General features: G+C 44.2%; 1 protein-coding gene across 1 annotated transcript in view; it reads left to right on the top strand.

The window, feature by feature from the left end:
- Positions 1-565: 565 nt before the first annotated feature.
- Positions 566-26,094, top strand: part of LOC126335014 (farnesol dehydrogenase-like) — a 50,012-nt gene continuing 24,483 nt past the window's right edge. The window contains exon 1 of the mRNA XM_049997842.1: positions 566-901. Coding sequence (XP_049853799.1) covers positions 677-901 — 225 coding nt within the window. The 5' untranslated portion in view covers positions 566-676. The remainder of the gene's footprint in view (positions 902-26,094) is intronic.

The raw sequence follows: 26,094 nt of genomic DNA, 5'->3' as shown, positions 1-26,094 counted from the left end.
CTGTATTTTACCCATGCCGCCTTTAGAATTTGAAAGAAGGTATTCCAGTCAGCATTGTCAAAAGCTTTCTCTAAGTCTACAAATGCTAGAAAAGTAGTTTTGGCTTTGCTTAATCTTTCTTCTAAGATAAGTCATAAGGTTAGTATTCCCTCACGTGTTCCAATATTTCTACGGAATCCAAACTGATCTTCCCCGAGTTCGGCTTCTACCAGTTTTTCCATTCGTCTGTAAATAATTTGTGTTTGTATTTTGCAGCTGTGACTTATTAAACTGATAGTTCGGTAATTTTCACATCTTTCACGTTCGTTTTAGCTGTTATGAAAAAAAAAAAAAACTTTTCTTCATTTGACCTGTTTTCTGCTCCAGCAGCAACGGTAGAGCACCACTGCTGTCAGTAATAAATAAACGTCTGAAAACGGTAAAAGTACGTTTGATATGAAAGTTTATGTGGCAGCGTCACGTTGGACGGGTGTGTCCAGTCACTCCTGCGCGACGCGACAGGTTTGACCGGCGGCAGTGTGCCGCGTGCAGCCGGGATGTCGTGATGACAGGGTGAGGTGCTGGAGACTCCAGGTAAGGCGATCAGCCGGCGAGGTGCTGGGAATGGAGCGGCGCGCCTGCCGGCTGCGTGGCTTCGCCAACCTCCCCCACGACCTCGGCCACTCTATCTCCGCAGATGGCGCGGCGGCTGCGATTAGCGAGGCGAGGTCGCCGTATATATGAGCCGCTCGCGGCGCCGCGGCGCCAGACGGTACCAGAGACCAGAGACATGGATCGCTGGCGCGGCCGGGTGGCGGTGGTGACTGGCGCCAGCGCGGGCATCGGCGCCGCCGTGGTGCGCGCCCTGCTCCGGCACGGCGTCACCGTCGTGGGAGTGGCGCGGCGCGCCGACAGGGTGCAGGTCAGTCGCGTGCTCACCCTCTGCCCTAGTAGAGGCGTCCCAAGCCTGGAGGTAGTTACCCCATGAGTAGGGTTAAAATGTAATTTTCTGAGGGGAAGAACAAAGAATTGTGCCCCGCTTATAAAACTTTTTTTTTAAATCTCGACTATTATCGCTACCTCTTAAGTCTATAATGTTGATCGCAGAAGTAACAAATAATTACACTGTCTTTTCTTCAAATAGTGGTGGACACTGCAGCTTGCGAACAATATCTTCCTATCACAGTCCACCCACTAAAAACGCACTTTGTACTTTGTAACATTCAGTTATGGCAATAAAACTGAGCGCTGTACGTCACATAGCACTCCGTCTTCAGACCACAACTGGCCCATCGGGACCATCCGACCGCCGTGTCATCCTCAGCTGAGGATGCGTATAGGAGGGGCGTGTGGTCAGCACACCGCTCTCCCGGTCGTTATAATGGTTTTCTCTGACCGGAGCCGCCACTATTCGGTCGAGTAGCTCCTCAATTGGAATCACGAGGCTGAGGTCACCCCAAAAAATGGTAACAGTGCATGGCGGCCTGGACGGTCACACATCCAAGTGCCGGCTACGCCCGACAGCGCTTAACTTCTGTGATCTGACGGAAACCGGTGTATCTACCGCGTGAAGGCCGTTGACATAGTCACATAGACCTATGCCTAAATATCTTATGAAAATCCTCTCTCCAAATTGTACATAGTTTTCGTAACAGACCACAAATTAAAACTTCCTAGTGGATTAAAACTATGCCGAACCGAGAATCGAACTTGGGACCTTTGTCTTTGGCGGGCAAGCCCACTAACAACTGCGCATCCCAAGCACGAGTCACCACCCTTCCTCTCCTGCGTTCCAAACTTCACAGAAGCTCTCCTGCGAAACTTCCAAGACTACCACTCCTGGAAGAAAGTATACCGCGGGAACGTGGCTTAGCCACAGGCTGGGGAATGTCTCCAGAATGAAATCTTAACTCTGCTACGGAGTGCGCACTGACACGAAACTTCCTGGCGGAAGAAAAGGGAAGGTGGGGTACAAGGTACTGGCAGAAGTAAAGGTCTGAGGATGTATCCCGAGACATGCGTGGCTAGCTCAGCTGACAGAGCACTTACCCGCGGACGGTAAATGTTCGCCTAAGGATCCGTCTTCAAACCAATCGTGACTTTTGTGAAAAAAATATTTTACAGCCAGTGGGCATCACTTCATTCAAAATAAGTATCTACATCTACATCTACATTCATACTCCGCAAGCCACCCAACGGTGTGTGGCGGGGGGCACTTTACGTGCCACTATCAGTATCTCCCATTTCTGTTCCAGTCGCGTATGGTTCGCGGGAAGAACGACTGCCGGAAAGCCTCCGTGCGCGCTCGAATCTCTCTAATTTTACATTCGTGGTCTCTTCTGGATGTATAAGTAGGGGCAAGCAGTATATTCGATACCTCATCCAGAAACGCATCCTCTCGAAACCTGGCGAGCAAGCTACACAGCGATGCAGAACGCCTCTCTTGCAGAGCCTGCCACTTGAGTTTGCTAAACATCTCCGTAACGCTATCACGGTTACCAAATAACCCTGTGACGAAACGCGCCGCTCTTCTTTGGATCTTCTCTATCTCCTGCGTCAACCCGATCTGGTACGGATCCCAATCTGATGAGCAATACTCAAGTATAGGTCGAACGAGTGTTTTGTAAGCCACCTCCTTTGTTGATGGACTACATTTTCTAAGGACTCTCCCAATGAATCTCAACCTGGTACCCGCCTTACCAACAATTAATTTTATATGATCATTCCATTTCAAATCGTTCCGCACGCATACTCCCAGATATTTAACAGAAGTAACTGCTACCAGTGTTTGTTCCGCTATCATATAATCATACAATAAAGGATCCTTCTTTCTATGAATTCGCAATACATTACATTTGTCTATGTTAAGGGTCAGTTGCCACTCCCTACACCAAGTGTCTATCCGCTGCAGATCTTCCTGCATTTCGCTACAATTTTCTAATGCTGCAACTTCTCTGTATACTACAGCATCATCCGCGAAAAGCCGCATGGAACTTCCGGCACTATCTACTAGGTCATTTATATATATTGTGAAAAGCAATGGTCCCATAACACTCCCCTGTGGCACGTCTCTCCATTGATAACAACATGCTGTGTTCTAGAATGAGATTTTCACTCTGCAGCGGAGTGTGCGCTGATATGAAACTTCCTGGCAGATTAAAACTGTGTGCCCGACCGAGACTCGAACTCGGGACCTTTGCCTTTCGCGGGCAAGGGCTCTACCAACTGAGCTACCGAAGCACGACTCAAGTCCGGTACTCACAGCTTTACTTCTGCCAGTATCCGTCTCCTACCTTCCAAACTTTACAGAAGCTCTTCTCTTCGCAGAAGAGCTTCTGAAAAGTTTGGAAGGTAGGAGACGGATACTGGCAGAAGTAAAGCTGTGAGTACCGGACGTGAGTCGTGCTTCGGTAGCTCAGTTGGTAGAGCCCTTGCCCGCGAAAGGCAAAGGTCCCGAGTTCGAGTCTCGGTCGGGCACACAGTTTTAATCTGCCAGGAAGTTTCATGCTGTGTTCTGTTTGCTAAAAACTCTTCAATCCAGCCACACAGCTGGTCTGATATTCCGCAGGCTCTTACTTTGTTTATCAGGCGATAGTGCGGAACTGTATCGAAAGCCTTCCGGAAGTCTAGGAAAATAGCATCTACCTGGGAGTCTGCATCTAATAATTTCTGGGTCTCGTGAACAAATAAAGCGAGTTGGGTCTCACACGATCGCTGTTTCCGGAATCCATGTTGATTCCTACAGAGTAGATTCTGGGTTTCCAATAACGACATGATACTCGAGCAAAAAACATGTTCTAAAATTCTACAACAGATCGACGTCAGAGATATAGGTCTATAGTTTTGCGCATCTGCTCGACGACCCTTCTTGAAGACTGGCACTACCTGCGCTCTTTTCCAATCATTTGGAACCTTCCGTTCCTCTAGAGACTTGCGGTACATGGCTGTTAGAAGGGGGGCAAATTCTTTCGCGTACGCTGTGTAGAATCGAATTGGTATTCCGTCAGGTCCAGTGGACTCTCCTCTGTTGAGTGATTTCAGTTGCTTTTCTATTCCTTGGACACTTTCGATGTCAGCCATTTTTTCGTTTGTCTGAGGGTTTAGAGAAGGAACTGCAGTGCGGTCTTCCTCTGTGAAACAGCTTTGGAAAAGGTGTTTAGTATTTCAGCTTTACGTGTGTCATCCTCCCGGAGTGTCTGGATATACTGTTTCGAGCCACTTACTGATTTAACGTAAGACCAGAACTTCCTAGGATTTTCTGTCAAGTCGGTACATAGAATTTTACTTTCAAATTCACTGAACGCTTCACGCATAGCCCTCCTTACGCTAACTTTGACATCGTTTAGGTTCTGTTTGTCTGAGAGGTTTTGGCTGCGTTTAAACTTGGAGTGAAGCTCTCTTTGCTTCCGCAGTAGTTTCCTAACTTTGTTGTTGAACCGCGGTTGGTTTTTTCCGTCCCTCACAGTTTTACTCGGCACGTACCTGTCTAAAACGCATTTTACAATTGCCTTAAACTTTTTCCATAAACACTCAACATTGTCAGTGTCGGGACAGAAATTTTTGTTTTGATCTCTTAGGTAGTCTGAAATCTGCCTTCTATTACTCTTGCTAAACAGATAAACCTTCCTCCCTTTTTTTATATTCCTATTAACTTCCATATTGAGGGATGCTGCAACGGCTTTATGATCACTGATTCCCTGTTCTGCACTTACAGAGTCGAAAAGTTCGGGTCTGTTTGTTATCAGTAGGTCCAAGATGTTATCTCCACGAGTCGGTTCTCTGTTTAATTGCTAGAGGTAATTTTCAGATAGTACACTCAGTATAATGTCACTCGATGCTCTGTCCCTACCACCCGTCCTAAACATCTGAGTGTCCCAGTCTATATCTGGTAAATTGAAATCTCCACCTAAGACTATAATATGCTGAGAAAATTAATGTGAAATGCATTCCAAATTTTCTCGCAGCTGTTCTGCCACTAATGCTGCTGAGTCGGGAGGTCGGTAAAAGGAGCCAATTATTAACCTAGCTCTGTTGTTGAGTGTAACCTCCACCCATAATATTTCACAGGAACTCTCCACTTCTACTTCACTACAGGATAATCTACTACTAACAGCGGCAAACACGCCACCACCGGTTGCATGCAATCTATCCTTTCTAAACACCATCTGTGCCTTTGTAAAAATTTCAGCTGAATTTATCTCTGGCTTCAGCCAGCTTTCTGTACCTATAACGATTTCAGCTTCGGTGCTTTCTGTCAGCGCTTGAAGTTGCGGTACTTTACCAATGCAGCTTCGACAGCTTACAATTACAATACCGATTGCTGCTTGGTCCCCGCATGTCCTGACTTTGCCCCGCACCCTTTGAGGTTGTTGCCCTTTCTGTACTTGCCCGAGGCCATCTAACCTAAAAAACCGCCCAGTCCACGCCACACAGCCCCTGCTACCCGTGTAGCCGCTTGCTGCGTGTGGTGGACTCCCGACCTATCCAGCGGAACCCGAAACCCCACCACCCTATGGCGCAAGTCGAGGAATCTGCAGCCCACACGGTCGCAGAACCGTCTCAGCCTCTGATTCAGACCCTCCACACGGCTCTGTACCAAAGGTCCGCAGTCAGTCCTGTCGACGATGCTGCAGATGGTGAGCTCTGCTTTCATCCCGCTAGCGAGACTGGCAGTCTTCACCAAATCAGATAGCCGCCGGAAGTCAGAGAGGATTTCCTTCGATCCATAGCGACACACATCATTGGTGCCACCTGCAGATGGGTGCATCCTGTACCCTTCATGGCATCCGGAAGGACCGTTTCCATATCTGGAATGACTCCCCCCGGTATGCACACGGAGTGCACAATAATTTTTTTCGACTGAGCCCGCAGCATAATGCACGTCATAATATGACATTTTCAAAAGGAAACGTCGAGACTAGTTACAATAAATTAATATTCTTCGTTACGACAATTGTTTCAGCTTCATTGCTATTCTCAAGTAACCTGCGAATACAGCATTGGTGAAATTGTCTACACACGTGGTGGTTGTCCATGTGAATAATTATGCAATGGAATAGTACATTGGTACTTACGTCTACTTCAATTTGACTTCCATATTGCATCTACAGTAAACTGTCATTGTCTAATTCGTAGAGATTACATGACATATTGTAATTATAAACGAATGGGATACGTTTTGTCACTTATTTGATAGTTCGCTTACTATAAAGTGCGATTTCCCGGATTGGTATACCAAACAAGATCAATGCACTGATCAAGACCAACTACGTCAAACTTGGCTTCCGTAATAATGACAATGTCATAACAAAAATGCTTTCAGACAAGACTAAAACTTCAGAATATACCAATCCGGGAACATACTAAATCACTTGCGACAGTCGCAATAATTTCTGTGTCGACCAAAAACGACGAAATTTTAGTATCAGGTTCAAAGACCACACCAGTAACAGTGACAGTAATCAATCTAACCTCTTTTTACACACAAAAGCCAAAATTACACAGCCAAGGAAATCGATACTGCATTACAGATACTACACAGATTAGGGAAACGGCTCACTATGAAAATACTCCAAGAACTGGAGAGATAAGACCACACAAAAGACTATCCAGACGAAATACTAAACGAAGACACGACCATAAACACAACTACATGGCATACGTGAAGGGATGGTATATATGGACAACAAAACAAACTCAGACCAAAGAAATAATTCACAGCAAAATTCAATCAGTGAAATGTAACATTACCGCTACTTATCTAACTATACTTTGTAAACATATAGCCTCAGAGTAAACAAACTGTCAAATAAATGCAAAATCATACTTCATAGTAAACGAACTATGAAGTGACAAAACGCATTCTATAACTGATAAATGACATCTAATCTCTACGAATTAGCAATGACAGTTTACTATAGATGCAATATGGAATTCAAATCAAACTAGACGTATGTACCAATGTACTGCTCCAATGTATAATTATTCACATGGACACTCCCCAAACAGTTAATCAGGGTAACGTTTTACCAGTCAGGGTATCTTTGTACCACTTACTACTTTAGTCAATTAGTTGCTGCTAACGCCTACTTGCTCTCTCAGGCTTGTGATTACACTTCAGTTGGACTGGCTGTCAACAGAGCTTTTGGCGCCACTTAAGTTGAACAATGCCAAGGCTATACAGGTATCTCGATATTTCAAAGTAAACCTGCAAATACTGAATTAACACTGCCTGTTTTTACTTCTTATTAGCACCCGTTTTACTTCTAGGATGATTAGATATAGGAGCAATACTACCCTACACGACAGTGCAACTTAGTCCCAGTATTAAAATAGAAATTTTACTCTAGTAGGGCAAAGTTAGTGTAAATTTTCACTCTCCTAAGCACTCAGCAACTATAGATATAAAATTCTAGTGTCTGTTCTGAAATGTAACTTATTTTGTGTCCAGTATTTTCAAAAAAGGAAAAAAGTGATACAAAGGTGTCCCAACAGACTGTATATGTAGGTAATTTCGCTAATGTTGTATTCATAGGTTACTTGAGAATGGCAGTAGAGCCGAAACAGCTGTCGTACTAAAGAATATACAACTTATTGCAGCTAACCTGAACGTTTCCTTACAAAAATAAAAAAAAGTAATGCCCAAAATTCAATTTGCTTATTTTTAATTGGGTGTGCAGAGTGTGGGTGAAGTAAGTGTCGCTAAGGAGAGAAGCGGTGCAGAGGAAGCATGTTGCAGAAGAAGCATGTTTTGTGGCAAGTATTTACTCCTGCGGCCTTGTAGTATGTTGCAGGTGATAACTAGTTCCGTAACTTGTTTTAGAATTGAAATAAATGGTTGTAGTTCCATCATACGTTGCATTGAGAACTATTTTTTTTTTTTACTTTTTGATGGTGACTAGTTTCGAACACCTGTGTCCATTTTCAAACCATTCGTACCGTAAGTGTTTTAAATACAGACAACAGACTATGTACAGAAACTGCCCATGCAGTGAGAATCAAAGCGGCACTATGGCCGACTCAGGAAGAGTAAACGGACGACATAGGACGGTCCCATGTGGCCTATTTACTGTTTTTGTACAAAGGCCACCGCTTGTATTTATCACAGTTACTATATGGATGATCTGAAAATGGACACAGGTGTCCGAAACGAGTCATCATCAAGAAATAAAAAAGAAGACACTTCTCAATGCAACTTATGTCGGAGCTACAACCAATTATTTCAATTACTTACACTTAATTTGGATAGTTAGCTTTCTTTTCTGCGAATGAGCTGTACGTAGCAGTCGCTGTGCACTGACAATTGTTTCATCACATCTATAAAAAAGATTGTTAAAAATAAGCAATATTAATTATCTTATTGGCTTATTAGTTCGTGGTTTAATAAAACTACAGAAACTAAATATCAATTACTTTTCGTCCTTTCAAAATTAAAGTATACAAAGAAAATGTTGACCATGGTGGGGGAGGGGTGGGTGGTGGGGAAATACTAGCTAGTATTTGATTACACTCAGCGATAGTGTGTTAGGAACCACTGCTCTGCCCTCTCTAGCCCTAGGGAGCGCTCCCCTAAGCTGGTCACGTCACGCCAGTAGCTTCTCCACTGCCCTCAGATAAGTAGCAAGACACGAACTCAGATCTACACCTATCTTCCGTATTATTAACAAGGGTTCCGTGCCTATTCGTCGCCACCGATTTCACCCAGATTTATGGCGTACGTAGGTCTCGCCCAGAAACGAAAGTGACAGAAATAGGAGCTGCAAGCGTTCAGAGAAAAATAGCATTTTTGAAGCGGGTCGGGCGAGGTACGAGCCGTTTATGTTAGCGTGGGCTCCAAGAGGCGGCTAGAGCAGCGGGATGAGTTCAGAAGGGTAATCAGAGGGTCTTGTGGTCGAGGCTTTACGTGGAACCTTTTCCTCATTCGTAATTTTTACGTTACTTACACTTCAAGTAAACAGAAATAATGCTAACTATGTTGTGAAACTTCCCCTCTGAATGTAAAGAAAGACTGTTCTGGTAAACTTTTACTTTATTTGATATTGAAACAGCTGAGTAATACTGAACGTACTCAGACAGTTTTCTCTTTACTTATTCTGATCATTACTAAACTGACACTCAATATTTTAGCGCAACTCAATCTGACTTCTAATAATCCCTACAAAAGAATAGCCCTGACTAACCTATACCCTTCATTAACCACGTACCTCACAAAAATCTTCGTTACTCGAACGACTGCAATACAGCGAGCGCCAATACTGCCAGCTAAATAAAAAAATTTAGCTACTGAAGGCACTAACTACTGATAGGCATATAGTTTACAAATAAAAGATTTTGATAGAGAACAAACAATGTGTTTACCTTAATAGTGTTCAAAAGTCATAATATGTATATAAATTTTGACATCTATATGACAAATTTCCTATTTCTGACGAACACACGTCCAGATCGTCCGCTCATATTAACATCTCAAAACCGTGGTATTTCTCTCTCCACATCCACCACCGCTGGCGGCTCACCTCCAACTGCCCAACACTACACTAGCGAATAATCCAGCAATGAGTCGAACCAGCCACAGACTGCATACAGCGCAGATTTTAATACAGAGCGCTACGTGGCGTCACCAACATAAAAGCCTAAACAGCCTACTTACGGTTGTATTTATTAATATTTCCATAAAAGATATGAAATGCTAAGACAAAGAAAAGCTGTGATTGAGAATTAAGTCTTCCGTGCATGAGACAAATATCTTCTATTAACTGGCTCATAGACGTACAAAAAAATCCACAGTCATACGACGAGATCTTTTGAGATGAAGGGTTGCCGTCGTCTAGTATTAAAGCGATTCCCCCAAATACGAGTTTACTCCGCTATTGCAACCCTGCGGTGTCTATTTTTGTCGTCAGATAAATGAACTGCCATAATGCTTCAAAACTGATCTTATCTCAATGGAAGAGAAAAATAAATCTACACCAAGAAGACTGCATCAAAGTACGTTACACTGTACACCATCAGCTACCCTCGCGAATATCTGCTGACATGTTGTGCTACTGTTCATTTGCAGCCGCACTGTGTGATTCGAGATCACCAAAGTTCGTTTTTCTGTACAAACTTTAAAACAACCATGTTATTGTAAAAATGCTGCGTTTGTAACGTCTGCAGGATGCCGAGGTAATTACTGCTTCCACTGCATTTACAATGAACGTTGCTCCAGCACGTCTAAGTCAACAATGTAAAATAATAAAACTATATAATTATACAGAGTGTTAAGGTATATAAGTGCGGATATTGTAATCTTTCGTACCTTAAAATGTACCCACTTCGGTGCGTCAGTTCTTTTTTCCCTATGCCTGACAGTCTTCCCGCAAACACGTCACATCGTTTACAACCTGATTTTTTCTCTACGATCGTAACTGCAACACTTACTTGAATACGCCTGTCAGTATACACTAAACGTTTTGCGTCCACGTTTCTACACGTCAGCACTTGACAAGCTGTCCAGGGCCAAATTAGCATTAATGGTTTGCTGTTGCCATTTGCAAATTAAACAAACACTAATGCAATGTTGTTCAGTACACTGTCCTCAGTCACCAATAGAAACATTTGCGCTTATACCCCTACTACACTGTATATATAAAGTTCTCGTATATGACTTGCAATCCTTTCCTGGACATTTATTTGTATATTACAAGTTTTCCTTTGCCTTTCCTTTTCGTGTCTTTTACGAAAACAGTAACAAATGCATTATAATGAGAATTACTTCGGTTTATTCGCCGTGTAAGTAACGTAAAAAGGGAAGATTAACACACACATCAAAAAAAAGTTTTGTATCATCTCGGTTCTGTGAGACCCGCGCGGGAGTAGCCGAGCGGTCTTAGGCGCTGCAGTCATGGACTGTGCGGCTGGTCCCGGCGGAGGTTTTAGTTCTCCCTCGGGCATGGGTGTGTGTGTTTGTCCTTAGGATAATTTAGGTTACTGTGTAAGCTTAGGGACTGATGACCTTAGCAATTAAGTCCCACAAGATTTCACACATTTTTTTTTCTTTTCTTTTTGTTCCGAGAGTTCAGGAACCAGTACAGAAAATTGGAAGAGAGGTCAACATAAACATCATTTCCGGCCTTTTTATTGCTCATGAAAACCATGCATTGCATGTTGTACCACCATACAGCGAGACCTTCAGAGGTGGTGGTCCAGATTGCTGTAGACACTGGTACCTCTAATACCCAGTATCACGTCCTCTTGCATTGGTGCATGCCTGTATCCGTCGTGGCATACTATCCACAGTCCACTGTTTGTCCACATGTCCCACACCACAACGGCTATTCGGCGTAGATCCCTCAGAGTCGTTCATAAAGAGTCCTTTCCAAACTATCCGGGCATGTTCAACAGGGTTCATGTCTGGAGAACATGCTTGAAATTCTAGTCGAGCGATGTCGTTGTCCTGTAGGAAGTCATTCACAAGATGTGCACCATGGAGCCGTGAATTGTCGTCCGTGGAGACGAATGCCTCGCCAATATCCTGCCGATATGGTTGCACAATCGGTCGGAGGATGGCATTAACGTATCGTACAGCCGTTACGGCGCGTTCCATAACCACCAGCGGCGTACGTCGGCCCCACATAATGCCACCCCAAAACATCAGAGAAACTCCACCTTCCTGCACTCGCTGGACAGTGTGTCTAAGGCATTCAGACTGACCAAGTTGCCTCCAAACACATCTCCGACGAATGTCTGGTTGAAGGCATATGCGACACTCATCGGTGAATAGAACGTGATGCCAATCCTGAGCGGTCTATTCGGCATGTTGTTGGGCCTACCTGTACCGCGCTGCACAGTATCGTGGTTGCGAAGATGGACCTCGCCATGGACGTCGGTAGTGAAGTAGCACATTATGCAGCCTATTGCGCACTATTTGAGTCGTAACACGACGTCGTGTGCCTGCACGAAAAGCATTATTCAACACGATGACGTTGCTGCCAGGGTTCCCCCCGAGCCATATCTGTAGGCAGCGGTCATCCACTGCAGTAGTAGCCCTTGGGCGGCCTGAGCGAGGCATGTCACCGACAGTTCCTGTTTCTCTGTATCTTCTCCATGTCACTCCGAGACGCCTGGGCACTTCCCTTGTTGAGAGCCCTTCCTGGCACAAAGTAATAATGTGGACGCGATCGGACCGCGGTATTGACCGTCTAGGCAAGGTTGAACTACAGAAAACACGAGCCGTGTAGCCTACCTCCATTCTGGTGGAATGACTAGAACTGATAGGCTATCGAACACCCTCCATCTAATAGGCGCTGCTCATGCATGGTTGTTTACATCTTTGGGGAGTTCAAAAAATGGTTCAAATGGCTCTTAGCACTATGGGACTTAACAACTGAGGGCATCAGTTCCCTAGAACTTAGAACTACTGAAACCTAACTAAAGACAACACACATATCCATGCCCGAGGCAGGATTCGAACCTGTGACCGTAGCAGTCGCATGGTTCCGGACTGAAGCGCCTAGAACCGCTCGGCCATCGCGGCCGGCTTGGGCGGGTTTAATGACATCTCAGAACAGTCAAAGGGACTGTGTCCGTGCTACAATATCCACAGTCAACGTCTATCTTCAGGAGTTTTGGGAACCGAGGTGATACAAAACCTTTTTTGGTGTGTGTAAAAAGAAACAGAAAGGTTCTCGACATGGGCTCGGCCCCACCACCCTCCGATTACTAGCCTGTGCTCTTTCCACTACACCAGCCGTTGCCTGGAAACTACGTTAACGTGGATGGCTCATGACTCGTCTGATTCTCGCCAAAAATGCCGCTGTTTTCTAAATGCTTGACCATCTGGAGCTCCCACTTTCCTCACTTTCATTTCTGGTCAAGTCCTGTACACAGGGTAAGTCAGCTGCCCCTACCGCTGTCGCTTTATGTAACCCACATTTTTATAGTTGCCCGTCATAAACCACGCGAGAGATTTTCATATTCTCTCGCTTCGCGCAAACTTAGAGAAAAAACTTTTTGTATGAAAATTAATGTAGTTCAAATTTTGTGCTGGGATACATTTTCGCTGAAGGGAAAATTTCGAGTTATTCAAGAAAAACTTATAAAAGTGAACTTCAAACGCACCTCCACTCCATACTCGTACCTCACCAGTCAGGATTCTAACACTGTACAAAAATTTCCGACTGCACCAAATATTCGCGATATTCGACCTTTTTTGATCTCTATTGATTGGGCTACAAAACCATCAGCATGGTCGTCTGTTTAGTTTATTAATTTAAACGTTCCCGTGAGGATAATTAACGGAAAACAACTTTTGCATACGTTACGCTAAAACTAATTATGTTAACAATCCGATCCAAACGTATCCCTTGCAAGCACAGTAGTATCGTAGTCAGAAGGCCTGACGAATGCAACGATGTTTATGTTATGTTGCTAAACTCACAACACTGTTAGGTAAAATTTAAACAGATGTAGATTTTACAATTTGTAAGTGCTCGATTAAGCCGGTTGCGTAATAAGGTCTAATGTGGGAAATAATGCATGCAGTCTCAGATATTTGCACAGTGGTAGGAAGAAGTGCCATGAATAGCATACAACAAATCCTGACTGGTGGGGGCCCGAGCATGGGAGCAGGACTGCGTTTGAAGATCACTATTGTACGTTTTTCTTGGTTAAGTCAATAACTACGGCCTATTGCGAATACTTTCTTTATCCCAGTAAAAAAAAAAGTTAACCACATCAATTTTCTACAAAAAGATCGTGTTCATTTCCCTGCAGCAGTTGTAGACTGCGCGTAGCGAGCGAGAGAACATGAAAATCTCGCTCGTGATTTATGAAGAGCAGCTATAACATTGCGGGTTACATAAAACGGCAGCGTTAGGGGCAACTGAATCACCTTGTCTTATATCATAAATGTGGATGAATCGGTGCTGACGAGTAGGTGCGATCCTCTTGTAATACCAGGAACGCCAGGAGTGTATCGGATCCCGATACCAGTTGCAGCCAAGAGGTAACCAAAATTGATTAATTATTGAACCAATCTAAAAATTTAAAATGCTGTCAATCTACTCATTAAGAGGTCAAACATTATGTTCAAAGCTTTACACAATAATTCACGTATTGCTGTAAGAAACTGTGTGTTTGTCATGAAGCAACGTAAACGACGGCGGACAAATACACAGACTTCGTTCATACAGCATTTAAGAATGACAGAACATAGCGACTTATAACAAACTTTACACATAATTTAAAACGCTTGCGAAACTTTTTCTCGCTGACACACAAGGCGAAGAGATGGGAGGAAACAAGTTCATAGCTTATTAAATTTTCGTATTTCGTGCAGTAAAACTTCAGCATCACGCACGAAGTTTTGATTTATTACTTCTTTGCTACTAACTTTGTTCGCAACACACTTAGAAGGTAGTATGCATGTATGCTATCGAAGGTACCTACGAAATGACGCTCATGTTCAGAAGAAACAGAACACCTTGAACGAATAGAGATAGGAGGTCCTTATTCACAGGGCATGTACATTAGTATGTTCTGAAGAAATGATTGGCATTTCAACCATGTCGGTCCCCGGGTTCAAGGAAAACATCGATATCTAAACGTAACACCATCTACTGGTAAAATGTGTCAGCAGCTCTCGTTGTAACTATAAACGGAAGGTAATGGATCAGTATGACTTCAAATGTTCAGGATGCCTCGCAAATGTGTACACGAAACGTACCGTCAGATCAGTAAGTCTCAAAGAGCGTGCATTATTGGCGTGAGAAAATGTGACGCATTCATCCGGAAAATTGCTACTCGTGTGGGACCAAGTGTTTAGGCCGTGCGAGGGGTGCGTGCAGAATGGTTCTTGGAAGGTCGTAGAACACTACGAGATGGGTTAGGTTGCACCACCCAGACCATCCCCAGAGCAGATCGACACGTCATCCGAATGGCATTGTAGGACAGATGTGAGTCTTCCTCGACTTTGACGCAACAGTGGAATAGTGTAACACATTATACACTAGCAGGTATGACAGTCCGTCGTCGTTTATTATGGCACAGGCTATGTGCGCGTCGTCCACTTCTCCGCCTACCTTCGATGAATTTGCAGAAAAATGCTAGACGGCAGTATGGAACGACGTCACTGGGAACAAGAATGGCATCAGATGATGTTTTCGGACGAATCTAGGTTCTGTTTATTTGAAAATGATGGCCGCATTTTTATTCGGTGCAGACAGGGGGAGTGACATCACAGTGACTGCATTCGCACAAGACTCAAGGCCTTTTGGTACGGGGTACTATTGAGTATAACAACAAATCACAGTTGGTGCGAGCCCAGAGCACTGTGACCGGTATGACCTACATGAATGACATCTTGCGATCGTAGCCATACCCTTTCTGCACAAAACCCCAGATGCCATTACCAACCGAGGTGGCGCAGTGGTTAGCACACTGGACTCGTATTCGGGAACACGGCGGTACAATCCCGCGTCCGGCCGTCCTGATTTCGGTTTTCCGTGATTTCCCTAAATCGCTCCAGGCAAATACCGGAATGGTTCCTTTGAAAGGGCACGGCCGACTTCCTTCCCCGTCCTTCCCTACTCCGATGAGACGATGACCTCGCTGTTTGGTCTCTTCCTCCAAACAACCCAACCCAGACGCCATTTTTCATCAAGACAATGCACGACCACATGTTACTACACAAACACGTGCCTTTTTGGTGTCACAGGCTGCCAGCGTTTTGCGCTGGCCAGCCAGATCTCGAGACTTGCCGTCAACCGAAAATGTGTGGGATGTTGTGAAACGACAGGTGCAACGCTGTGATTCAAATGGTTCAAATGGCTTTGAGCACTATGGGACTTTACTTCTGAGGTCATCAGTCCCCTAGAACTTAGATAACCTAAGGACAACACACATATCCATGCCCGAGGCAAGATTCGAACCTGCGACCGTAGCGGTCGCGCGGCTCCAGACTGTAGCGCCTAGAACCGCTCGGCCACCCCGGCTGGTGCAACGCTGTGACCCAATACCAATCACCACCACTGACGAACTTTGGAAACAGGTGAATGGAGCATGGATGGCTATACGGTATCTTGCCTTATCCTAGTCGATGCCGTCACGCATGGAACACGTTATCAGGGCCCATGGCGGACACTGCGTCTACTAGGAAACAGGACACATGCTGAACCGAGGTGACTGAAATACCAGTCATTTCTGCGGAACATACTAATGTACAAGTCTTGTGAATATGCAAGTTCAAGGTGTTCCGTTTTTTCTTAACATGACTGTATGCGAATAAGCAACACATAGTTCAGAAGATACGACATCCTAAACATTGACATCCGTGAAAAATTACTTTTTGTTTAAAATGGCTCGCAGTAATACGTACTTCAATATGAGACACGGCGTCTTAATTTAATACTTTTTTACTAATAACTCTATTTGCAACACACATTGCGTACAGTATCTAGGTACAGGATGACTCCGTGAGAACGTTACAAACTTTCAGGGTGATGGAGAAGGTAAGTGTATCAATTTGAGGTCAGGGGTCCTGGTCCGGGAAAGACTAAGTCGAAAGTTATCAGCGCTATTCGCTCTGATATCTCCGACAGTGGAATACATGTACCGGAACTGTTTCTGCTGAGACTGTAAGGTAAGGAATTTTCAGAGGTATGGACCAAAATAACAAGAAAAAAGCCCAGCAAACAAGCGCTCTAAAATGCATACCTCGTCAGCTATCAGCAATTGTTTCGAAGAAGAGATATGTTTCACGGTAGCGAATTTGAAGAAGTGCTCATAGATCTAGAGGCGTACGCATTTTAAAGCCCATGTTTACCAGACTTTTTTTTTCTTTTTTTGGTCCGTTCTGTCACCTCTGAAAGTTGCGTATCGTACAACCGTAGCAGAAACAGTATCGTTACATCTATTTGACTGACAGAGGTACCAGAACTTTGGACTCGTTCGTTTCCGAATCAGAGTACCTTACGTCAGACTGAGACATTTATCCTTCTCCATCACCACAGAAAGTTTGTAACAACCTTACCTAATCATATGACGTCATTAACACTGAGCTACATGGGAAACCAGCTTCTACCTAAAATGGAAGGCAAATTAGCCAGTTTACATTCATACATGCTCTCATAATGAGAGCACTTAAGAACTTGCAGCAAACTTTGAGCATAATTTCAAACCTTTCCTAAACTTTTTCTCTCTTACATGCTTAAAGTCAAATATTTAACACTTTAAGTCACTTGTAAAGAAACAGACGTTTGAAGCTGTTTTGCGAGTGGGTCTTCGATTCTGTGAAGTAATCGAGGGTTTACTGATCTCCTGCGAAGCACTGCGAAGTGCATATCAAAGGGTAATTTTTGTTGTTGATTTGGTCTTCAGTCCGAAGACTGGTTTGAAGCCCTCCATTCTCCCAACACATGTCTAAAACAGAGGTGGCTCGTAGTTTCAGTGTTAGGAATCGCTGTGTGACTGTTACTCGAGTGCCGAAGAGTCCTACCAAATTTTGACCCCGTCAGTTATTCATTAAATACGTGTTTTGACAGTTCTCTTTGCCACACATGTTCGATGTCCCTCAAAACATATTCCAAGTACAAAAAAACAAACTTGCAGATAATACATTTCATCATGCAAGCGCAGTTTATCCAACAAGGAAGCGATCGGCAGCTGCAAGTAGAGACACGTATTTCGCGCCCTTATCTATATTACTTAACGGGTGCGATAGTAATCCGATCCTAGTTCCAGGTTGCCTATCTAACAGCTATAAGGGGCAACAAACATTTGTTTTTCAGTATTTCATATACTTATTGACCAAATAAAAAATTTAAAATACTGTCGTAATCTACTCATTAAGAGGTATAATCTTAGCTTAAACTTTTTTACGCAGTAAATCAAACAATAAAGATGAAAACTTTGTATATGTCTTCAAGCATCGTAACTAACGGGACACGGTTAAGCAGATTATGTTCTTCCAGTGTTTGAGAATGTGAGCACTTAGCGACTTAGGCTTGATGTTATAATTTATTACTTCTTTACTATTGTCTCTTTTCGGGACACATTTTGTGGACAGTGTACCTTCAAAATTACATCATTATACGACACTTAAAGTCCTCAAATATTTATCAGTTCAACTCATTTGTAAGATAATCAAAAATTTGAACCTGTTTTATACATAGAAATTCGATTCTTTAAAGAAGGGGGATCGAACGGTTACTATTTTCATGTAATCCTGAATAATGGACACCTTTAACATCAAAATAAGGGAGTTTAAATCATTATGAATATTATTCTTGTTTCTCGCATTGATTCCATGAACTGAGCTGTAGGTTTTAAAAAAGAGGCATGTATCACAAATTTCAATAAATCAGTAGTCAGTATCACCAATTCCTCGATCAGGAGTTTGCGGGGCATTCTTGAGATCACACCAGAAATAATTCGTATCATATACTTATGGACTCAAAACTGCAGCTTGCTTCGATATGTTGCCCCAAAAGAATGATCCCATATGATGTAACCGAAGTACACCAGCTTTCTTATTTTTATATCGCCTATGTTTGACAACATTCGCACATGAAATAAAGATTTAGTTGGCGCTTCAGCAGTTCTGTAGTATGCTCCTCCAAACTGAATTTATTATCAAGTTGTGGTAATAGAAATGTGTCCTGTCAATCTCTTGTATTTGCCTATTGTCATACGCTACTGGCCATTAAAATTGCTACACCAAGAAGAAATGCAGATGATAAACGGGTATTCATTAGACAAATATATTATACTAGAACTGACATGTGATTACATTTTCACGCAATTTGGGTGCATAGATCCTGAGAAATCAGTACCCAGAACAACCACCTCTGGCCGTAATAACGGCCTTGATACGCCTGGCCATCGAGTCAAACAGAGCTTGGATGGCGTGTACAGGTACAGCTGCCCATGCAGCTTCAACACGATACCACGGTTCATCAAGAGCAGTGACTGGCGTATTGTGACGAGCCAGTAGCTCTGCCATCATTGACCAGACGTTTTCAGTTGGTGAGAGATCTGGAAAATGTGCTGGCCAGGGCAGCAGTCTAACATTTTCTGTATCCAGAAAGGCCCGTACAGGACCTGCAACATGCGGTCGTGCATTATCCTGCTGAAATGTAGGGCTTCGTAGGGATCGAATAAAGGGTAGAGCCACGGGTCGTAAGAGATCTGAAATGTAACGTCCACTGTTCAAAGTGCCGTCAATGCGAACAAGAGGTGACCGAGACGTGTAACCAATGGCACCCCATACCATCGCGCCAGGTGATACGCCAGTATAGCGATGACGAATACACGCTTCCAATGTGCGTACGCCGCGATGTCACTAAAAACGGATGCGACCATCATGATGCTGTCAACAGAATTTGGATTCATCCGACAAATGACGTTTTCCCATTCGTGCACCCAGGTTCGTCGTCGAGTACACCATCGCAGGCGCTTCTGTCTGTGATGCAGCGTCAAGGGTAACCGCAGCCATGGTCTCCGAGCTGATAGTCCATGCTGCTGCAAACGTCGTCGAACTGTTCGTGGAGATGGTTGGTGTCTTGCAAACGTCCCCATCTGTTGACTCAGGGTTCGAGACGTGGCTGCACGATCCGTTACAGCCATGCGGATAAGATGACTGACATCTCGACTGCTAGTGATACGAGGCCGTTGGGATCCAGAACGGAGTTCCGTATTACCCTCCTGAACCCACCGATTCCATATTCTTCTAACAGTCATTGGATCTCGACCAACGCTAGCAGCAATGTCGCGATACGATAAACCGCAATCGCGATAGGCTACAATCCGACCTTTATCAAAGTCGAAAACGTGATGGTACGCATTTCTTCTCCTTACACGAGGCATCACAAGAACGTTTTACCAGGCAACGCCGGTCAACTACTGTTTGTGTATGAGAAATCGGTTGGAAACTTTCCTCATGTGAGCACGTTGTAGGTGTCGCCACCGGCGCCAGCCTTGTGTGACGGTTAAATTTCGCACCTGTAGCACGTCATCTTCGTGGTGTAGCAATTTTAATGGCCAGTAGTGTATTTTAGAGCAGAAGTGGCTCGTAGCTAATGTTTCTGAGGTGGAGCCATCCCAAAACAAATATTGTAATGTACATTTCAGTAACGTATTATAGAATCTATATTTCCAATATTTTCATAGGGTTGCAGTTCCTAACATTCCTCTTTCGTCGGCGACTTGCTCTTCTGTATACTGCAGGATTTAGGTCTGATGACAGTAGTTTAACAACTGTGAGTGTGGTCTTTTGTGGACCCGTCTTCGTTAAGTCGTCGGCTACTTAATTGTATTCAATATTAGAGAGTTTCTTTATCCACATGAAGTGCAGTACTCTGGAGATTTTTATTTTCTGCGATATGTTTCATAACGGCAAATACAAGAGACTAGATATCTTGATAAGCGTTCGAGACTGCAGATCTTGGAGCCAGCTTCAGCGATCCGGTGCGATTAAAGTAATTTTTCTAAATGATTATTTATGCACTGCACATCCTTAAACAGACTCGCATCTTATGCAGAAAAAACTATGTCTCACTGGAAGCGAAATCAGTGGTATGTAAGCCGAACTTGTACACATGATTGAATAACCCACTCTGCTCTCCATACAACATCCGGGATTGCAACCCGATGACGTCTTGGACAATCGCCATTATTTCAAAATGTGCACAGCCTGTAACTTTATAGGCTCAAATGCAACGAGAGAGCGCTATGCAAGCAAATTTAATCCTAAGCATACCAAGTACCATAACATGGCATAAACAGAGTGGCGAAACACGCATACACACACACACACGCGCATACACACACACACACACACACACACACACACACACACACACACACACACACACAAAACTAGTGCCACCACACAATCAAAGATGACCAGTGTCAGAAATAATCGACAGTGAATGTTAATAACCAGTGTCTCAGCAAATAATTTAACTCTGTCCCTTTATTCTTTGATCAGCATTCCAAACAGCAGAAACCTCCGTCTCTCTTTATAAGATCCCTTGCTAATTTAATCTGAACTGCTTCCATAACAACACTATCCCAAACTCAGTGTTCTCATATTCCACAGAATGAGTGTTACGAAGGCAGTGTTCTGCAATATCAGATTTGGTCGGGCATTGTAAGTGGTCATCCTATGCATATAAGGGCATTTGCAATTATTGGGATTAAAGTATCACAGTCAAAAAGTAACAGCCGATGTATAACAGCCCAAGTATGCAATGAACACCAGTTTTATCTGAACGAAGAGAACACAACTTCTCTTCTTGGAAACAAATCTTGAAATAGTCACGAACAAAATAAACTCTTCTGGTTTGAGCTATAAAACAGTACTTCAGCCAGAAAGCCTGGTATTAGAGAAAATAAAAGTTCGAGATTAAGTTCTTGGCGCACTTAGTGTGGAAACAAAGTCTGGTAGGGACTAGTTTGAGTCAGAGTTCACAGCGAGTAATTTCTACGTCTGGTGAAGCCAAATCAAAACAAAAACAAGTCCACTGATCCGTCACTACGTCGGAGTAGCATCTTCTTCCAGATGGCCACGTTGCAGGCTCCGGACGACAGGTCTGGCTCGGATGACGTTGGTCGCGTAGCACTGGCTCCGGAGGGAGCTCCTGATTGGAGAAATGCATCAGCACTTGGCGGCGGGAGTGGAGTGCCTGCTCAGGACCCGTGCACCGGCCTAAGTGCAGCCCTCGGCACCATGATGCAGGTCGTCTTGCTTCCTCTCAAGTGGCCAGTACAGGAAAGAGGTCTGGTACCCGTGTGTAGCTTGGCAGCCCTCAAGCGTCGGCAGTAAGAAAGCCGCGAAGCTTAGATGTCATGTGGAGTGCAGACGGAGTGGACGTAAGCCCATGATACTGCAGGGATAAATCAAATAGATTCCGGCAACAGCCTTCATCAGAAAAAGACACACACACACACACCTACCTTTCACACACAAGAGAAAGCACACCTTACACACACACAACTCCAGCATCTCGAGCCAGAATGCAGCATCACGTGGGACGCAAGCAGCAATCTGGAGGTGGTGGAGAAGCGGAAGTGATGGTGTATGGATGGGGAGACGGACGAACATTGTCTGGTGGAGTGTGCAGGGAGTAGAATGCCAAGGCCGCAGCGTCAAGAGATTGCGTGGCAGGGAGGTGAGGAAAAAGTGGGCGGAATTGAAGAGGTGCGAGGAATGATGGGCCAATGCGTTGGCAGAGGGCTCCATATTTACAGGGTTGGAGATGAGAATGGGAAGGAGATGATAGGGCAGACGGGGTGGGAACTGTTGGGTGGAGGATGTGGGGACAGTATGTTAACGTTGGTTGAAGCCGGAATAATTACGGAAGCGGAGAATGTGTTGTAAGGATAATTCCCATCCGCCCAGTTAAGAAAAGCTTGTGGTGGAGGGAAGGATCTGGATGGCTCGGATAGTGAAGCAGCCATTGAAATCAAGAGTGTTGTGTTCAGCCTCATATTGTGCCACAGGGTTGTCTACTTTCGTGGTCTGCTTTGCTCTTGGCCACAGTTTGGCGGTGGCTGTTCATCCTGGTAGACTGCTGATTGGAAGTCATGCCAATATAAAAAGTTTTGCAATGATTGCAGCAGAGCTGGTAAATGTCATGGCTCCTTTCACAGGTGTGAAAGGACTGGAATAGTAAGAGCTGGATGGATGGACTCGGCAGGTTTTACACCTGTGTCTTCCACAAGAATACGATCCTTGTGGCAAGGGGTTGGGAGTGACATATTAATGGACTAGGATGTTGTGGAGGTTGGGTGGGCTACGAAACACCACTTTGGGGAGGGGGGAGGGGGAAGTATCTCGGGTAGGTTGTCTTGTTCTCCATTATTTATACTGCAGGGATACTATTACTGTGGAAGCAGTTGAGATTAAATCAGTACGTAGCCTTCCAGGTAGTATAGAGATGGAGGTTTTTGCTTACATTCTGTATGGAATCTTCCTCATTCCCTGATAAAGCAACGGAAGGACAAAGTTAATGTTATTTTCTCACCCATTTGTTATTGATGGATGACTTCTGGCATTGCTCATGATTGTATGTGTGGTGGTTACTAGTTGTGTGTGTGTGTGTGTGTGTGTGTGTGTTTCGCCATTCCGCATATGCCATGTTATGGTCCTTGGTCCGATTGGCCCCAGAAATTGAGGATTTAAATTCTCTCGCATAGCGCACTCACTCTCAAAGCATTGTGTCTTTAAAATTACGGGGTGTGCATCTGTCAAAATATCGGCAGTAGTCCGAAACGTCACCTAGCTATTCCTGGAAATACTCTGAACTTCTTATACGCTGGGAGAAACTCAAGTTTCACATACGTATGGTATTGGAGCGTTTCTTACAGATGTCGAAACATTGTGAGAATGTATCAACGGCGCACGGTCTTGTTACCGTCCGCGCGGCTGCCCCCCCCCCCCCCCCCCCCCCCTCGTCGGAGGTTCGAGTCCTCCCTCGGGCATGGGTGTGTGTGTTGTCCATAGCGTAACTTAGTCTAAATTAGATTAAGTAGTGTGGAAGCTTAGGGACCGATGACCTAAGCAGTTTGGTCCCATAAGATCTTAACACAAATTTACAATTTTTACAATGTATCAACAATACAGTTTTCCGAAGTGTGGGTAATAGCCCAATAGTTAATATGCTTTATCAATTTGGAGGCCTCATTCTGATTCCTAAACATTATTTTCTAAACAGCGTACTTCAATCAAGACAGATGGTCTCTGGTATAACTGAATCAGACTTCGCCGGTGAATTTCACAGATTGTGTGGTCATAACCCATAAAATCCGTACGCCCACAGCTGAGCTGGACATTATAAACCTGATTTTGCCAGCGACCTCATAATAAGAGAGCAAAGTATCAGCTGGAAAATATTACAGCACCCTCTTGACACTGAGGTGAAAAATTAACGAAAAAGCGCGGAAGAACAAAGTTGATTGATGATCTGGCCTCGCAGGAGATAACTGGGATAAATATTGACACGGAAATCGTTGCACAGGAAGTGTTCCTTCCAGTCCAAAAAAAAGAAGCAGTTTTTCGTCAATTGCTGAGCTCTGGCAAGTGTTTCTGTTGGAAAATTGAAAACGATTACTGAGTTATATTCGTAATCGGAACTAGAATATATTCGCATTCTTCGAAGAGCTGTATCCCATCTCTACATCAGACTCATAGCTCCCATTTTCTTTTTGGATTTCTGCTGCAGACCGCGCTGAACTGAAACTGCGATCGCTGCTCGTCACGTTCTATATTTAGCTCAGCGTATCAAAAACAATTTAATTCGACGTACTTAGACCATGTACTAATAAACCAACAGTAACAAAAACGCCACTTTAGAGTTTTAAACACGAATGATGCATCACGTAAAAACTTGAAATTCCGAGAGCAGAGTTTCGAGAAGAACCGAGTACGTATTATTTCGATTCTCGTACGTCTTGCTTAGTGGCCATGAAGGTTAAGGTGAAATAATTACGGCCTGTAGGGAGACTTAACAACGGTCGTTCTTACCGCCTCCATCAGTGGTTCAGTGGTCCGTGAATGACAGAAGGAAGAGGGGGGGGGGGGGGGGAGGAGTGAGAAGGGGAGACAGTAGTACACAGTACACTATCGGCCACATACGGCATGGTGACTTTCAGAGTACGAGTGTGGACACGTATAGGGAAATTTTCCACTGTAGAATGCTGGTAACTGTTTAATATCACATACATATGCCAAAGGACGCAGTTCACGTTAATCGTTGGGATTTTTTAATGCACTGGTCGTCTTGAGCTTATTCCCTTACACTACACATAGCTTTGTTATTCACACACGCACACACACACACACACACATATACACACACGAGCGTTTGAATCAGAGACGGCTGCTTGTGAGGGGTGCGTTTCGGCAATTCCTGATGCGTCTCTCACTGGATAATGACACAGCAACCTACTGTTTGATCCTGTAAATTCGACTGTGAGCCTACAGAACCTCACATGGGACCTGTACCTCCGGCAAGACGATGCATCTCGCCGTCGCTTGCGAACTGAGAGAGAATGATTCAAGGAGAACTTCACGTGCATATAGGAGTGTTTATAAAGGCCAGCCAGAGCATCTCAGCTCAAGCCTGTTGAGTAAATGTGGGCTGCCATCGAGACAGTTGTGTTTGTCTTGGGCGCATTTTCCCCCGTCTCCGTAAATTGTTAACTATGACTAAGAGATCGTGGTTCCAGATGCCTCACATCAGTTTCGATTTCTTGTGGAGTCTATGAGATGTCCCGTCTGTTACACATCCACATTTGTACCTCCTCACTGTTTGTGGCCAAGGGCACTTTGTGTACCAGTGTGGCTTCCCGCTTTTCCTGTTCCGATCGCGTATGGTTCACGGGAGGAACGGTTGCTGGTAAGCCTTCGCGTGGGCTCAAATCTCTCTTATTTTTATCTTTTCGCGAGAATTGTCTAGGAGGAAGAAACATATTGGTTGACTCTTATAGGACTTTGCGCTCTCGAAATCTTAACAGTAGACCATACAGAGGTGCAGAATGCCTCTCTCACAGCCTCTGCCAGTGGAGTTGGACGAGAATCTCCGTGACGTTTTCGCTTTTACTAAGTGAAACCTGTAACGAAATGTGCTGTTCTTCTTTGGATCTTCTCTATTTCCTCTTTCAGTCCATTATGGTACGGATCTCATGCTGACCTGCAATATTCAAGCTACTTCCTTTATTGATGGACTACGTTTTCTGGGAATTCTTCCAATGAATCTGTCTGGCATCTGCCTTACACGTGATTACTTTTATGCGAGGGTCCCATTTCAAATCGCTCCGTACACATACGCCAAGACAGTTTATGGAAAAAATTGATTTCCGTGATTGTTCTGCATTAGTGTAATCATACAATAAACGGTATTCGAAGATCGTTATATCTGTTTATTTTCTCAGTCACTTGCTACTCCCTGTACCAAGCGCCAATCCTCTGCAGAGTTTCGTGCAGTTCGCTATAGTTTTCTAGCGAGAGGGGATGCTTCATGGTACTGAATAGATGTCTGCAAGTCAGTATCTCAGATGTGCATGAAAACACGCAAAATAAGTTACCTTACTAAACTATTTCGTAGTACTTGGTATATTATTCTTATGGCAAAT

Source organism: Schistocerca gregaria, chromosome 2, assembly GCF_023897955.1.
Source record: "Schistocerca gregaria isolate iqSchGreg1 chromosome 2, iqSchGreg1.2, whole genome shotgun sequence".
Taxonomy (NCBI): domain Eukaryota; kingdom Metazoa; phylum Arthropoda; class Insecta; order Orthoptera; family Acrididae; genus Schistocerca; species Schistocerca gregaria.
The sequence above is the reverse complement of the archived record's forward strand: the minus strand, read 5'-3'. Positions and strand labels throughout refer to the sequence as shown.